The sequence below is a fragment of the Hibiscus syriacus genome, unplaced genomic scaffold (genome assembly GCF_006381635.1).
Source record: "Hibiscus syriacus cultivar Baekdansim isolate YM2019G1 unplaced genomic scaffold, ASM638163v2 tig00110328_pilon, whole genome shotgun sequence".
In the NCBI taxonomy this organism is placed as follows: domain Eukaryota; kingdom Viridiplantae; phylum Streptophyta; class Magnoliopsida; order Malvales; family Malvaceae; genus Hibiscus; species Hibiscus syriacus.
The window spans coordinates 7,288,016-7,304,375 of NW_024062685.1; the positions used below are offsets into that span (position 1 = coordinate 7,288,016).

The 16,360-nt window shown below is 34.4% G+C and overlaps 2 protein-coding genes across 4 annotated transcripts; one reads left to right on the top strand and one right to left on the bottom strand.

Annotated features, from left to right (window-relative positions):
- Positions 1-3,008: 3,008 nt before the first annotated feature.
- On the top strand, positions 3,009-6,048 carry LOC120118747 (type I inositol polyphosphate 5-phosphatase 1-like). 3 transcript variants are annotated; one of them, XM_039138740.1, is made up of 7 exons: positions 3,009-3,561; positions 3,683-3,758; positions 3,844-3,954; positions 4,067-4,684; positions 4,957-5,220; positions 5,523-5,709; positions 5,854-6,048. In XM_039138740.1, the coding sequence occupies exons 1-7, from the start codon at positions 3,438-3,440 to the stop codon at positions 5,947-5,949; spliced, it is 1,476 nt and encodes a 491-aa protein (XP_038994671.1). In that variant the 5' UTR covers positions 3,009-3,437; the 3' UTR covers positions 5,950-6,048. The 3 variants fall into 3 exon arrangements, with proteins under 3 accessions (XP_038994671.1, XP_038994672.1, XP_038994673.1); XM_039138741.1 differs by having other exon boundaries at positions 5,523-5,706; XM_039138742.1 differs by having other exon boundaries at positions 3,486-3,569.
- A 649-nt stretch (positions 6,049-6,697) lies between these two features.
- LOC120118716 lies at positions 6,698-14,944 on the bottom strand. Its single transcript, XM_039138720.1, has 7 exons — positions 14,840-14,944; positions 14,473-14,642; positions 14,327-14,389; positions 14,207-14,226; positions 8,243-8,304; positions 7,556-7,690; positions 6,698-7,201 (listed from the first exon to the last, which is right to left on the bottom strand). The coding sequence occupies exons 1-6, from the start codon at positions 14,910-14,912 to the stop codon at positions 7,599-7,601; spliced, it is 480 nt and encodes a 159-aa protein (XP_038994651.1). The 5' UTR covers positions 14,913-14,944; the 3' UTR covers positions 6,698-7,201; positions 7,556-7,598.
- Between the last annotated feature and the right edge of the window lie 1,416 nt (positions 14,945-16,360).

Genomic DNA, 16,360 nt, shown 5'->3' on the forward strand with positions numbered 1-16,360 from the left:
AAAAAATATTTTCTAAAATCAAATGTACCTCAATGTTTTCAAAGAGATAGTAATTTGTTATTAAGATGTGATATTTATGTAACATTAATAATTAAACAATGACCTGTTTTCAAAGTGTCAAGTTTTCATTATTGAAAAGTATGATTGAAGGAGATGCAAATCGAGGAGTTACAAAGGGCCCAACAAAAGGGAAAACATGAAGAAGAATGAAGCCTACGTATGGCATAATATCCTTAAAGGAGCAGATGTAAGTGCAGGGGATTTCCAACAAAACTGAAAGATTTCTAAATCTGTGAAACAATTGATCTAACTTCACATGATACTGGATTCGAATTCCAATAAGCCTTTTTTTCCATAATTCTGTCTTTCTGGATAATTATTGTCCAAAGTAGAACAAGTCCGGTACAAGAAACAAAGAGAATGTTGAAATAATTTGTGTGAAAATTAAAAAAGGGGAATTTGAGAGATGCAATAATAAAGAAGTGACAAGGACATATATCTGCAAACAGAAGAATGTGGAATTCTGGTTAGAATGTCGCAACCTATGAAAGCTATTTATGTCTCTGCCTATGTCCCAACCCATTTCTTAATCTCCCTATGAAATTAATTCTACCCCACACCCATTAATTATATACCTTCCCTTCTTCTCCAATTATTAGTTCCTATCTACACTTTTTAACAGTTAGTTAACATCTCCATTAAATTCATCATCAAATTATACATATAGTGACGAGTTCAGAAGCCAAAAAAATAGCTGAAATGATATTAACATAAAATAAAATATGCCTAAGAAACAAAATTTGATGTGATTCAATATTGTTTACCTCTACAAATGAGACTAATAATATTTTACTATAAATATTGAGGTCACAAATAGTACAAAGACATGATATCTTATATATCCCAAAACTTAGAATGCTTTAGATTCATAAGTATAAATGGAAAAAAATGTTCTAGCTATTGTTTGGGGTACGGACACCATGATAAAAAAATATTTGAGAAAATTCAAGAGTTTAACAACCTTGTTCTCCTTAACAAGACAAAATAAAACTTTTACTAAATTGTATAGAAAGGACTACAAAGACTTGGTCCCCAATACTTCAATAAGCTATTATAACCCTTAATAATATGCTAACAAACTAACTAAATTTTAACTAATTAACATAATTAGCTTCAACTTCATTCAATATTCTAACTGTCCTATAACTCTAATTCTTGTTTTTTAATCCCACTAAGAATCGAGAGGGACGATCGGGGCAATCGTCTCTCAGAAAATTTTAAATTATTATATGTTTTAATTTTTTTTATATTTTCTATTAATAATCTATTTTTTATTCCCTGGAATTTTATAATTTGCTCTCCCCTACAATTTTAGAAATTTGTCTCTTAACATAAAATCATGTGTTCTATCCCTGTTTAATTCTTTTTCCATCTTAGAAGAGCTTAGGTCAACCGGACATCAACATTATTATTTTCCTTCATAATTTAATTATTTTTCTCCTATTATATTTATATAACCATATCTTACTCAAATTATAAATGTAAAACACAGCATGTGTGGGTGGTATCTATACACATCTATCCAAAAAAAAAAAAGGTTGTGGGAAGAAAAAGCTAGAGGACGGTGATAGTTGCTTGGGGACAGTTTGCATGTGAGCAACTGGATCAAATATGAGAGAGAAGTTTCTTCTGCAGGCTGTGAATGTTTTTGGATAATCGACGAAATCCTCAATACTTCATAACATAAGGATTTTGAGTTAATGAAAATAATAGATTATCTCATAAATTTACCTTTTCTTTTTATCATATTTTGATCGAAATTTTAAAACAGCTAGCTAAAAGAGATGTATAAGATTAAGGTCAATAGCTTCAGTCAATTATTTGATGAATACTTGTTATAAATTAAAAGGAACAAAAAGTAAGAGACCCCTGAAAGAAGTAATTCAAGTGTCTGAAAAGGATGAGTATCTATGCATTTCTCGTATTCTAAAAAAAAGTAGGATTATGATCTTATACAATGAAGGCAAAAAAAAAAAAATCATAAATAAGATTTTTAAAATTGGATCGATGGTATCAGATTATTAGTTCCAATATTGAAAATTGATATTATATTCGTGTAACCTATTTTATATGAACTGTTTTACTTTTAACCTAATAGTACAGAACAAATTTTATTAAAAAGAAAAATCCCTTACAGTAGAGATAGTTTTACATATTATATTGGTTTTAGTTTTATCGATAGCAAATTGAAGTATAAGTGAAATAAATTCCAAGTTATAAATAAGCATGACCCTTTTATATGTTGATAGAGAGGAAGATATCAAATCAAAACATGCAAGTGGGTGGTGTAGTCATAACTGAGGTGGGCCAATCTGCTCTCTGCATTTTTGGACTGCTTGCAGAATGTTAAAACTCGGTTTTCCGTTGGGGTTGGCCACTCGTAATGTTCCCCACAGTCGGGGGATTGAAAAACAAAGCCGAATAAATTTAGGTTTATTATGGCCATCAATTTTATAGGTTCACCTGTACTTTAGGTTTCACAATAATTGAAGTATTGAACTGCATCAAAAGGAATAAATCATTAAATTAAAGAATGAAATTATATTTTTATTATATTTAATATAATTTTAATATTACAAGCAGCATATATTGATTAATTTATTATTATATGCAATTACGTAGCATTCTTGATGTGGAATTTGTTGGTTGTTCCCTCTGTTTATTTATTTTTGAAAAGGATAACCAATTGTGAAGGATAATGCAATAAATTCGAATGTTTATCGGGTCTACAAAGTGGATTGCATATAATTTTTTTGTTGTTGAAAATTTAAGAAATTTTTAATCAATTCACAATGAAAGCATTCAATCCTTACAGACACAATTATTTAAATTTTGAAGTTTTAAAGAAAATAATACTTCTTTTTGCCACTAATCACTCAATAAATTCAATCATTAAACGAAGTTCACAATTCCAATAGATTTGGCTTCCTAGTACATTTTATTTTTATTTAAGTTTGGAAATAATTCGGGCAAATACCCAAAGATAATATAGCTAAGGAAGTTTCTTCTCATCAATCTTCCAAACCTAGACTTTTCATTGTACTTTTCTTTTTCTTTGTCCATCTCTCGTGTACTTAAATCTCTTGGGATTATCGCTTCAATTATTAATGTCTGAGCTTCGTTAAGTTTGTTTCCTTGTTTTAAACTTCCTTCTAGCTCATCTACTTGCTATCAGGCGATGAACACAACAATATCAACAACAACAAAAACTACATTACAATTTTTTTTATATTTCTATTATAGAGATCGATGAAACCTGGAAGAAAGTACTTGAAGAAGTTGCATTAAGCTTCTGAATACTATCCTAATTATTCCCTGTTTTTGCAGGGTGCGTACGTGTTCTTTTGGTATGGATTTGAGTTTATTTAGGAGTTATAATGGATAACATGAACCTAAACTCAAGCTCTGGGAGATTCCGCAAATGGTTCAAAAGGAAGCACAAGAACAATCATAATAAGCACAAGCAACCTGATCCTTACTACGACCTGGATGTACTTTCAGGTTTTTAAGTAATTTCTATCTACTTATTTCATCATTGTTTTTGTTGGTTTTGCTCTTTTTTTTTTTTTGGAATTTTTCTTTTGGTTTCGAGATTTTAATGCTGGACATGTTTTTCTTGCAGATGAAGATGATTTCACGGAAGATGTTTACATTAGTTCGTTTGAGATGGATCCATGCACTTCAACCAATGAGTTAAGGTGTGTTTTAAAAGGCCTAATGTAGTTAAGGAAACAAAAGGGGGTTGACGATAGATTTACTAACCGTTTTTCCATCGTGTTTCAGAATTTTTGTGGGAACTTGGAATGTTGCTGGAAGATCTCCTGTAGGAAGCTTAGCTGTTGATTTACATGAGTGGCTAAAACCCCAGGATGCTGCTGATATCTATGTTCTCGGGTACGAAACAAGTCAAAAGAAATCAAGAATCGTGTAATGCTGTGTGGGCTATTCATAATCAAAAAGAAAGAATAGTTCAGTAAATTGACAATAAAAAATTATTGACCTGCAGATTTCAAGAAATCATACCATTGAAAACTCGAACCGTGATCGGAGCAGAAGATCCAACTGAAGCAACAAATTGGAACTTGTTAATAGGAAAAACACTTGATGAAAAATTCGGTGGCCCTTGGTTGACTCCGGTGTTGAATCCAATCTCGAGTGAAGATTACCAATATGTGAAAGTACCTGATAGTGAAAGAAGAGCAAGTTTCAGTAGCATAACTGATAGTAGATGGATGAGAGCGAGGTCAAGAACTCAACGACATCAGCAACTATTTCCCTGTGGCAGCAAATACAAGCTGATGGCAAGCAAGAAAATGGTTGGAGTTTTTATTAGTGTGTGGATGAAGAAGGAATTGCTCGAGAAATATTATGTTTCAAATGGGAAAGTCAGCTCAGTGGCTTGTGGAATCATGGGCCTTTTAGGAAACAAAGGTTCAGTTTCTGTTAGTATGTCAATTGAAGGTACCAGATTCTGCTTCATTGCTGCTCACTTGGCTTCGGGTGAGAAGAATGGTGATGAAGGTCGAAGGAATCGTCAAGTTTCAGAGATTTTTAAGAGAACTTCTTTTCCTCGGTCAGCCAATGACGATGACAATCCTCATCCTCTCACCATCTTAGGACATGAGTAAGTATTTTTTTTTACAAGACAATCAAAAGATTTAACAAAAATAAAAGGATGGATGAGATCAGTCCTTACTAGATACAGGTGTTAACCAAAATTTTCAACATATTAACTGTCCCCTAAAAATGCTAATGAATTTATAGTTTCAACCTGGTTTTTACAGTACACTTTAGCTGTAAATGCAAAACGGTTACATAAAAGTGACAATCTAAAGTTTATGCAAATTAGTTGAACAAAGAATCCTAACTCCATGATCATAACTCTTGTGAAGACAGTCAGATATTCTGGTTCGGAGACCTCAATTATAGGTTAGACTTGGAAGACAATTTAGCTAGGTATTTAATAAAGAAGCAAGACTGGAAGGCACTGCAGGAATTCGATCAGCTTCGAAAGGAACAAGAAGATGGAGGAGTGTTTGAAGGTTGGAGAGAGGGGAACATCAATTTTGCTCCAACATACAAGTATTCTTCATCAAATTGCAATCGGTACTCGGGTGGTCTTCCCAACAGATCAGGAGAGAAACAAAGGACTCCAGCATGGTAACATGGTTTGCGATCATCCAACTTTTACAGAATAAAATTCTTATCACTACTACAATCGGCAATTAGGCACATAGTCACCATATGTAAGCTAGTTTAACTGGGTTAGAGATGAATGTCGGTTTTCCAAGTTTTTTCATAGATTTCGAGGATCATTCCCATACATATATCCTAATATGGGTCAGATATAAGTGGCGGACATGAATACTTAATGGAAAATAAAGAGTTCTACAAACATAATATATAAGACCTGGATTTATGACAATCTTATTAGCATGATTGATATTCGTATCTGGTCGCAGGTGTGATAGAATTTTGTGGTATGGAAAAGGAGTGAAACTTTTATCCTACTTTCGCAGTGAAAGTAAGTTCTCCGATCATCGACCCGTCTCTGCCCTATTCTCAACACGGATAGAAGTCACGAAATCCTCCAATTCAAGTTTTCTAGACAATGAAACTTTTCCTAATTTTATGCCTCCAGAACAGGTTGTAAGTTCTCCTCATTCTTACTATAGCATGACATTATATGTCTATGTAGTAACAACAATGCATGCAAAATCCAGTTAGTTTTGAATTAAGTTAAGGAAATCTGTAGATAACATCATGGCATGATAGATAGTGTTTTCATTGCAGGGGCCAAGTGGAAACAAAGAAGAGGGCAAATCTACATTGCTATCTTTGATTGTAAAGGATACCGAAGCATCTTCAACGCACATGCAAAAATTGTAGTTAAACCATACCATATCATTATTTCATAATCCTATTCCTCTTTCATATCTTACTTTTTGTTGGACATGGTTTGGTTACGAATTGGATCCACAGATGAAACCTAGTGTTATAATACAGTAAATGCAAAGTAAAGCTCACATAAACTTGAACATTGAGTAATAACTGAGATACACCATACCTCTTATCCAGTACAAAAAGAGATATTTGAAAAAATATTGAAGGTTCAAACATTGCAATCATTCTTAGATGATGTCAGTCAGCAGCTGAAATAATTATATATGAAATTTTGGCATGTAAAAATGAGTTCCAAACATGGTATATTCTTTCACAATTGCATTAATGAATAACCCATACTACATCTTTATCCCTTATGTTGACTTTAGCAAACCTTTTTTGGTCATACCATATAATCAAATGTCATAAATGCATAGTCCAAAACTTCTTGTACAAATAAAATTCAAAGACATCAATACCATGGCTGCAATGTTGGCATGTAAAATACTTACAACAGATCAATTTGCATCAAGCATTCCACCCAATGCCTCCACATTAACTGTTTGACAACCAGGACATATACACCTCTTCTGCAACTCTTCATTGAAGGAAGCACACGTCTTTTCCAGTTCAGAAGTCTGCTTATTTCCTGTAAAGGAGCTATTCTACAAGTAACAGTTTTCATTCACTAAAGATGTTAAGAAAAAAAAATTCAAAGGCCAGCATAAAAATTCAAATATATACTAACCTAGCATGTATTGAGATGTATAAAATCTATATTTTCCAGCAATGGAAGGATCCATATATGAATGACCTTCTTGACTCCTAGGCCTATGAGAACCTAAGTAAACTAACAAAGGATTTCAACTTCTAACTGTTATCAGTTTCAAGAATTTTTTCTTTCCCATTATTTTCTTGATAACGAAATAGAGAATTAACTAGTGAGGAAAACAGCTTGTATAAATTGCAGATATACAAAGCGATTAACCCAATTTGTTGTATATCTGTGTTTAGATGTGTTAATCACACTTAATACTAATGTTGATGTATGAATTATTAGCATAACATGCACATGGAATTTCTTTCACATACTTCTTTTTAATCAAGACTTTATGTTTAATCGATGACATTTCAATGCGAAGTTCCTAAGGCATATTAGATAAGGATATCATGTCAAGTCCTCTAGTACTTTTGTTTCCCGCATCATTACATCCATCAAAGACACCTGCCTTTCGGTTTCAATCAACTCCAGCTGAAGCTGCATGTTTCTCAGACCACTTAATCAGATTCTCAGATTACTTTCTAGTAAAACATTGGCAACAGAGACACATAATTTAAGCAATTAAGTTAAGAAAATTAGCTGACCCTATTCCCATATGTAATGGGGTAAGGGGGAGGTAGGGTAGTAGGCTGCCCCAACGCCAGGTTGAGAGCAGCTTCCGTGAAAGACCTCCATTATGAATTGCCCTCGGTGGGACTCGATCCCACGACCACAAGGTTAAGAGTCTTGCGCTCTACCAACTGAGCTAGACGGGCAATTAAGTTAAGAACATCTAAACATTTGATAGCGTCTCCTATTAGTGATATTTGTAGTCCACAGAAGACTAGTTACCTTCTTTTGGGTATTCTGTTCCGCAAGGTATTCTTGCTCCTCTTTAGCTATTTGAGAAACAACTTGGACAAGCTGATCCTCTAGTTCTTGAAGCAATTTTAGTGACCTCCTTCTTTACAAATTTACGGTCCTCTTCTGAAAGAAAAAAAAAGGTAAACATTTCTTCGGTTTTTTATACCTAGGAAAGAGTGACAAGGAGAAAATTAAGAAGTCGGACTTTGGAGAAATCAGTTAAATTTTGGATAAATTTTATATCTAAAGCGTAGTCACTCTCTTATTTGTGAATTGCCCAGATGGGAAATCCATAAAGGCACTTGTTGTATGACATACCTTTCACTAAAGTTTGCATAAGCTTAATTTCCTTTAAAGAAAAGAGGTATTTGTGATAAACTACTAGTAGAAAACAAGATTTTGGATATTGACTTGAGATAGGTCATGCAGTAAGAAGCATAAAGTTGTAGTTTTGTCTAACAAAGATTAAAACTTATAGAGGGAAGATCAAACCGTTCAACTTGAAGCCACATAGACATGAAGTAATATGATTTTTTTTTAATTATTGAAAGTAGGTAAACAAATCTGAATCCCTAAATTAGTATAGATGGAAAACAATGCAAGAGGAAAACCTTTTAACATGGTTCGAAAAGCTGGTGAGGGGAAAATACAAGATAAATTTAAAGGTGTTATAACCTGTTGCATTGCCAACAATATTTTTGTTCTCAAAACCAGAATCTATTGTCTCTTGGAATTTCCTGAGTAACAAGTGTTCAGCATATCATAAGTAAATCATCTTTACGGAGTAAGCTGTTAGATTTGTCTAGAAATTAAGTTGACAAGTTGGAAATTTCATCTTGGTTGGTGGTCAACTTATTGGAAATTTCATCTTGGTTGGTTGCTAAACTTTGAACATGTGAATTTCATATTTAGTGGCTAACTTGTACACATTAGAAAATTCTTTGGTAGGTGGCCAAACTTTGAACATATTGTTCTTAAAACTCAACTATAAATAGGCCTAAGTATTTTCATTAGAAATCATCCCAAAAACAAGTTCTCTCTTCCTCTTGTATTCTTCATTCTCCCACTTTGGGAATTCTAAAGAATTCCATTTGTTGTAATATTGACGATATAGTGAAGTTATCATCCGGTGTGGTGCCCGAGGAGTAGACGATATTCTCGTCGAACCTCGTAAATTTGGTGTGTTCTCTCCTTTATTGTTTTTTATTCGGTTTTTCCATTGTGTTTCAATATCCAATAGTTTGACAAATTTATCCGCTGTGCAAACCTTTGGTGGTTTTGATCTTGACATTTTAGGTCAATTTTGAAAATACGTTCGTGTGGGAAATAACCCGATTTCTCCAACAATTGACATCAGAGCTTCAATTGAGATTATCCTGGTGGTTCTGTTGCTGAAAAGATACAATTCGTGCTATTGAATATTGTTCGTTGGAATTAAAATGCCAAAATACGGATCAGTTGAGACATCAAGTTCTTCATCCGGACCGGTGAGGAGGATGATGTCAAATACAAATTTCTCGGTGGAGTTGTTCGATAGATCCGGTCATTTTGGCATGTGGCAAGGCGAGGTATTAGACGCTTTATTCCAACAAGGTCTAAACATCGCCATTGAGGAAGAAAAGCCCGAATATATGGAGGAGAAAGAATGAGGAACAATCAATCGTTTGGCGTGTAGCACGATTCGATTTTGTCTTTCCAGAGAGCAGAAGTATGGCTACAAGAACGAGACTTCTGCAAGTAAGATGTGGAAAGCATTGGAGGAAAATTTCCTAAAGAAAAACTCTCAGAATCGTCTCCACATGAAGAAAAGATTGTTCAGATTTGATTATCAACCAGGCATCAGTATGAATGAACATATCACTGCGTTCAATGAGCTAGTGGCAGACTTATTGGGCATGGATGAAACCTTCAAAGATGAAGATTTGGCCTTGATGTTGTTGTCATCTCTTCCATATGAATTTGAGCACTTTGAGGCAACGCTACTTCATGGTAAGGATAATGTTACCTTTAAAGATGTAACTGCTGCTTTGTATAGTTATGAGCTCAGGAAGAAAACCAAGAAGGAGAGCAAGTATGAAGCAGCGGAGGCCATGGTGGCAAGAGGTCGCTCGAAAAGTCAAAAGCCAAAGTGGAGAGGAAAATCAAAGTCGAAGTCCAGACTGGGAAAAGATGGATGTGCCTTTTGTCATGAGAAAGGCCATTGGAAGAAAGATTGTTCGAAGCTGAAGAAGAAAGGAAAAGCTACTCCAGATGCATGTGCTGCAGAGCATGATGCAAATGACTCTGACATATCATTGGTTGCTTCATCAACAACATTCCATTCAGATGAATGGATATTAGATTCGGGTTGCACCTATCATATGTCCCCTAATCAGGAGTGGTTCTCCGATTTAGTAGAACTAAATGCAGGAGTTGTTTATATGGGCAATGATAATGCCTGTAAAACTGTTGGGATAGGTTCAATTCGATTGAAGAATCAAGATGGATCAACTAGAGTTCTGACGGATGTCCGATACGTGCCCAGTTTGAAGAAAAATCTCATCTCGTTAGGAGCCTTGGAATTCAAAGGCTCAGTAGTCACTATGAGAGATGGAGTTTTAAAAGTCACATATGGCGCACTTATGATGATGAAGGACATCAGGAAAAATAATTTGTATTACTATCAAGGTAGTACAATTATTGGAGCAGTTGCAACAGCTTCCGAAGGTGATGATTTGGACGCAACCCAGTTGTGGCATATGCGGTTGGGACATGCTGGAGAGAAATCCTTGCAAATTCTGGAAAAGAAATGATTGTTGAAAGGTGCAAAGGCTTGCAAATTGAACTTTTGCAAGCATTGTGTTCTGGGAAAGCAGAAGAGAGTGAAGTTTGGCACCACTATACATAATACAAAAAGTATTGTAGATTATATTCACTCAGATGTATGTGGTCCTTCAAAGACATCGTCTTTGGGAGGAAACCATTATTTTGTAACTTTTTTAGATGACTTTTCCAGAAGAGTTTGGGTGTATCCGATGAAGTCTAAAGATGAAGTGCATCAAATTTTCCTGAAATGGAAAAATATGATCGAGAACCACTGGTAGAAAGATCAAACGTCTTAGGACGGACAATGGAGGGGAATATAAAAGTGACCCATTCTTTGACGTTTGCCATGAGTATGGTATTGTTCGACACTTCACTATTAGACATACACCACAACAGAATGGGGTGACAGAGCGTATGAATCGAACACTATTGGAGAAAGTTCGATGTATGTTGTCTAATGCTGGATTAGGCAAGGCATTTTGGGCTGAGGCTGTGACATATGCTGGCCATCTCATCAATCGTCTGCCGTCATCAACGATAGGAGAAAAAACACCATTGGAGGTATGGTCTGGAAAACCTGCTACTGATTATGATTCCTTACATGTATTTGGATCCACTGCTTATTATCATATGAAGGAATCCAAGCTTGATCTGAGAGCAAAGAAGGCTCTCTTTATGGGAATCACCCATGGAGTGAAGAGATTCCACCTTTGGTGTTTAGACACCAAGAAGATAATTTGTAGCAGAGATGTTACCTTTGATGAATCTGCCCTAGTAAAGAAGGTAACAAGTGAAGCTGTCCAGACAAGTAGTACTCCGCAGCAGGTGGAGCATACTCCAAAATAGGTGGAGTTTCAACAGACGATGATCCCAGAAGTTGATGCAGCTGATTCTTCAACTCCAATAGAAGAATCAGAAGATGAAGAGGTTCAAACCCAAGAACCATTGGAGACACCAGTACCACTTGAAGTTACAAGGCCAAAGAGAAAAATTCGTAGACCTGCTCGATTTGTTGATATGGTGGCCTATGCTCTTCCAGTTGTTGATGATGATATCCCTATCACTTACCAATAAGCAATACAAAGCTTGGAAAGTGATAAGTGGAAAAGTGTCATGGATGAAGAAATGCAATCTCTCCAAAAGAATAACACTTGGAAACTGGAACAATTACCGAAAGGTAAAAGAACCATTGGATGCAAGTGGGTATTTGTAAAGAAAGATGGATTTCATAGCAAGAAAAATGTTCGCTACAAGGCACGATTGGTAGCTAAAGGCTACGCTCAAAAGGAGGGAATCGACTACAATGAAGTATTTTCCCCTGTTGTGAAGCATTTCTCCATTAGAATATTGTTGGCCTTGGTAGCACAGTTGAATTTGGAGCTAGCTCAACTTGATGTAAAGACGGCTTTCTTGCACGGTGACTTAGAAGAGGAGATCTATATGACTCAGCCAGAAGGATACAAAGATAGTGGTTGTGATGTAAGCTGAACAAATCGTTATATGGATTGAAGCAATCTCCAAGGCAGTGATACAAGCGGTTTGATAGCTTTATGAGGAGGCAAAAGTATACTAGAAGCAAATATGATCATTACGTGTATTTGCAAAAGCTCAAAGATGGATCTTTCATTTATCTTCTCTTGTACGTTGACGATATGTTGATCGCTTCGAAGAGTCAAAAGGAGATAGACAAATTAAAGGCTCAGTTGAATCAAGAGTTTGAGATGAAAGATCTAGGTGAGGCTAAGAAGATTCTTGGTATGGAGATAAGCAGGGATAGACAGAGAGGGAAGCTTTGTTTAACACAGAAGCAGTATCTGAGAAAGGTATTACAATGTTTTGGCATGAATGAAAATACCAAACATGTAAGTATCCCATTGACTTCTCATTTGAAACTTAGTTCTCAATTATCTCCTAAAACTAACGAAGAACGAGTGTATATGGCAAAAGTTCCATATGCTAATGCAGTTGGTAGCTTAATGTATGCAATGGTGTGTACGCGTCCTGACATTTCACAAGCAGTTGGAGTTGTGAGCAGGTACATGCATGATCCTGGAGAAGGACATTGGCAAGCTGTGAAATGGATTCTACGGTATCTCCAACAAACCGTGGATGTTGGTTTAGTTTTTGAACAGGATAAAGCACTTGGTCAGTGTGTGGTTGGATATGTTGATTCTGATTATGCTGGTGATTTGGATAAACGTCGATCAACTACTGGGTATTTGTTTACTCTTGCTAAAGCCTCAGTAAGTTGGAAGTCTACATTGGAATCTACAATGGTTTTGTCTACTACAGAGACAGAATACATGGCAGTTTCAGAGGCTGTAAAGAAAGCAATTTGGCTTAACGGGTTGATGGAAGACTTGGGAGTTGTTCAAAGTCACATTAGTCTCTATGTGACAGTCAGAGCGCTATTCACTTAGCGAAAAATCAAGTCTACCATTCAAAGACTAAGCATATCGACGTGAGTTATCACTTTGTGCGGGAGATCTTTGAAGAAGGAAAGATTATACTTCAGAAAATTACGACATCAGAAAATCCTACAGATATGATGACTAAGGTGGCAACAGTAATCAAGTTTAATCATTGTTTGAACTTGATTAACATCCTGAAAGTATGAAAACCTTCGGGTGTGTGGCACTTGTGAGCGCAATTAGAGGCACTACAAATTTGGGGAGTTGAAGAAGTTGAGTAGGCTTGGTAATTTCAAGCCAAGGTGGAGATTTGTTAGATTTGTCTATAAATTAAGTTGACAAGTTGGAAATTTTATCTTGGTTGGTGGCCAACTTATTAGAAATTTCATCTTGGTTGGTGGCCAAACTTTGAACATGTGAATTTCATATTTAGTGGCTAACTTGTACACGTTGGAAAATTCTTTGGTAGGTGGCCAAACTTTGAACATATTGTTCTTAAAACTCAACTATAAATAGGCCTGAGTATTTCTATTAGAAATCATCCCAAAAACAAGTTCTCTCTTCCTCTTGTATTCTTCATTCTCCCACTTTGGGAATTCTAAAGAATTTCATTTGTTGTAATATTGACGATATAGTGAAGTTATCATCCGGTGTGGTGCCCGAGGAGTAGACGATATTCTCGTCGAACCTCGTAAATTTGGTGTGTTCTCTCCTTTATTGTTTTTTATTCAGTTTTTCCATTGTGTTTCAATATCCAATAGTTTGACAGATTTATCCGCTGTGTAACCTTTGGTGGTTTTGATCTTGACATTTTAGGTCAATTTTCAAACTACGTTCGTGTGGGAAATAACCCGATTTCCCCAACATAAGCAACAAGTGTGCATATAAGAAAGTCTTAGAATCCCAGATTCACAGCAAATCAAAGATCTTTGAATATAGTTAAAAGAGTGAAACAATTTAATGATAGCATTGCTCTAAATTCTTCAACTAATATTTTAGTTATTAGGCCCTCCCCATCCTTGTTTCAGGACTCCATTCATCTCTTTTCCATACCAGATGAAAAAATAAAATTATTTGATGAGCATATTGGCTTTTTTACCTCAACCAAAAGCAACAATTAAAACTACAGCTACATACTGGTCCATGGTAAGAAAGAAATACAATCACAATTAATGACAATTCATTCATGTAAAAGCTAGATAATAGCTACAGCATATCTGAGAAAGAAATACGCTCACAATTATTAATAAATTCCATTCAGATGAATTAAACCAAACTTTATCTTAGTGTTGAACTGAACCATTGGACAAATAAACTCATCTCTGTACAGAATTATCAAGAATTAGAATCAGGAATTCTTCTTCTTTAGAAGTATAAAAAGATTTTTTTTTTTTTTTTTTAAAGAAGACGACGAAATCCTTACCTTGATGTTGCCTCTTTATTCTTCAAATATTCCATGCAAAATTTATTAATTAGTTATTTAATTAAGTGTAGAATTTTAATTCAAATGTAACAAATCACAAAAACAAAGTCGTTTAAGTACCTTAAGGTCCTCTATTTCAGATCCAATGGTGGATATTTCATCTTGAATCAAAGCAATCCTGGCCTGCAAATAATTTGGAAGATGAAAAAGGAAAGTTCAAAAATAAATTAGCGACAAGTTTAAAAATAAAACGGAAAACAACGAACCTCTAGGGCTTGAATCGAAGCTTCGTTCAGAGCTAATTCAACTTCGAAGCCTTTAAGCTCTTGTTCAGTTGTTTCTTTCAAACGTTTCGATTCTTCGAGCTCAGAATTCACTGCTTCAAGCTCTGATGGGAGCTCTTCGATTTGCTTCTTCAAGCCAACCACTCTTCTCTCTACACGTGTCAAAATCAAAACATCTCAAACAAAAATCTCCGTTTACTATGAGCAGAAAATGTAGGAAAGTAAAATATAAGACAGAAGAAAAGCTTCAATCCTACCGGAAACTTCAAATTTGTTCTCATTTCATTCCCAGCGTTTTATCATGAAACAAACAGAAACACATATGTTATATAGAAAGGAAAATGATTACCTCCTTGAGATTTCTCAGACGCGAAGTCTCGGATTAGAGAGAGGAGATTTTTTGGTGGATCGGTTCCCGCCATTTTTTTGTTTTACTTCCTGGTTTAAAGAAATTTGAAGAAGTGAAACGCTTTTCGAAGAGGAAAAGGTTTTATACTGCAGGAAAATCAATTTCAAAAACAATTAATTAATTGAAAATTAGGATTGGGTATCTATTTGAAGCTGAATTATTGGGCCAAAATTAGGTTGGAATTACGTTTAGCCCAAAGTAAAAGAAAGTTCATCACCAATTTAAGCCGAAGCCCAAAATCAATGCAAAGTTATGAAAATATATATTAAAATTGAGATTAGTTGAGAGTATTTAGAACAGATATTACTTTGTAATTATTTTAAATTAATAAAAAAGAAAATTCACATAAAATTAATTATACAATTAAAATGATATGTTTTTATGAAATTTTCAGGTTAAATGACGCGGATTGAATTATTAAAATGAAAAAAGAAAAAGAAATTAAGTCCTTCAGAATCTGAATTTTCAATTGTCGCCTCCCAACCTCAAATCCAACCCCTTTTTCGAATTCGTTCACATGTTATCAATTTGGGTCAAACCCCAACCCATCGATTCATCCATATACTACGTCTACGAAAACTAAAAGTGATTTGTTTTTATTAATTTTAGGTAAATATAAGATCATATTTGTTTATAGATAATTTTCTAACCTTTTTAACATTAAACGCTTGCATCTTTAGTATTCATGATCAATGGTGGATCTAGAAATTTAAGAATGGGGTGCAAAATTTTAGTATCTTTTTTTTATATATAGATAATGGGTATGTGGAATTTTTTCTTAACATTTTAAACAAAATTTCATCATTTTTCTAAAATAATGGGGATGCACTTGACACCCTATAGGGCTTAGTGCATCCGCCCTTGTTCATGGTGTTCGAATTCAAGTCCTTGAAAAATAACAGCAATTCCTTTATCACAAAAATCACTTGATTCGTACCCTAAAAGTAACTTAGAAAAAATATATAAGCAATGGTTTTTAAAGTATTTTGATAAGGTAATAAAAAATAGAAATTATTTTGATTAAAGAAGCTACATGACTAATGGTTAGATAATGATTATTTATGTAAGAATATAAACACAATAATGAAATATGTAATAATCATTAAAATAAAAATAATAGGGAGATTTAGAGTAAAAATACCTTTTTGAGGAAAAAAATTATAAATAGAAGAGAATCTTCTGAAAAGAAAGAATACAAGATAATTTGTAGAAATAGGTTAACTTTTAGTTCTAATTATCAATACCTATTTATAAAGATAATTATTTGGTTACAAATGAAATATGTTTGGTAGATATATACTCAAAGTAGATTTTCTATTTAGTCAACATAAAAGAAAATAAACTTATTACTTCTAAATAAAATTTCTATTTTTTTCGATTATCCCTTAATTTTATATTTTCATTACTCCGTGTTACATCAAATTCAAGTCAAACTGTAACGATCTTCACATCAATAAATAT

What these genes read in the sequence shown, in the direction of transcription:
- LOC120118747 (XM_039138740.1), top strand. Translation starts at nt 3,438, where the DNA reads ATGGATAACATGAACCTAAACTCAAGCTCTGGGAGATTCCGCAAATGG. An exon ending in CGACCTGGATGTACTTTCAG is followed by an intron (nt 3,562 to 3,682) that starts GTTTTTAAGTAA and finishes TTTTTCTTGCAG; the next exon opens with ATGAAGATGATTTCACGGAA. An exon ending in AAACAAAGGACTCCAGCATG is followed by an intron (nt 5,221 to 5,522) that starts GTAACATGGTTT and finishes ATCTGGTCGCAG; the next exon opens with GTGTGATAGAATTTTGTGGT.
- LOC120118716 (XM_039138720.1), bottom strand. Translation starts at nt 14,912, where the DNA reads ATGGCGGGAACCGATCCACCAAAAAATCTCCTCTCTCTAATCCGAGAC. An exon ending in GTCTGAGAAATCTCAAGGAG is followed by an intron (nt 14,643 to 14,839) that starts GTAATCATTTTC and finishes TGACACGTGTAG; the next exon opens with AGAGAAGAGTGGTTGGCTTG. An exon ending in CTTCGATTCAAGCCCTAGAG is followed by an intron (nt 14,390 to 14,472) that starts GTTCGTTGTTTT and finishes AATTATTTGCAG; the next exon opens with GCCAGGATTGCTTTGATTCA.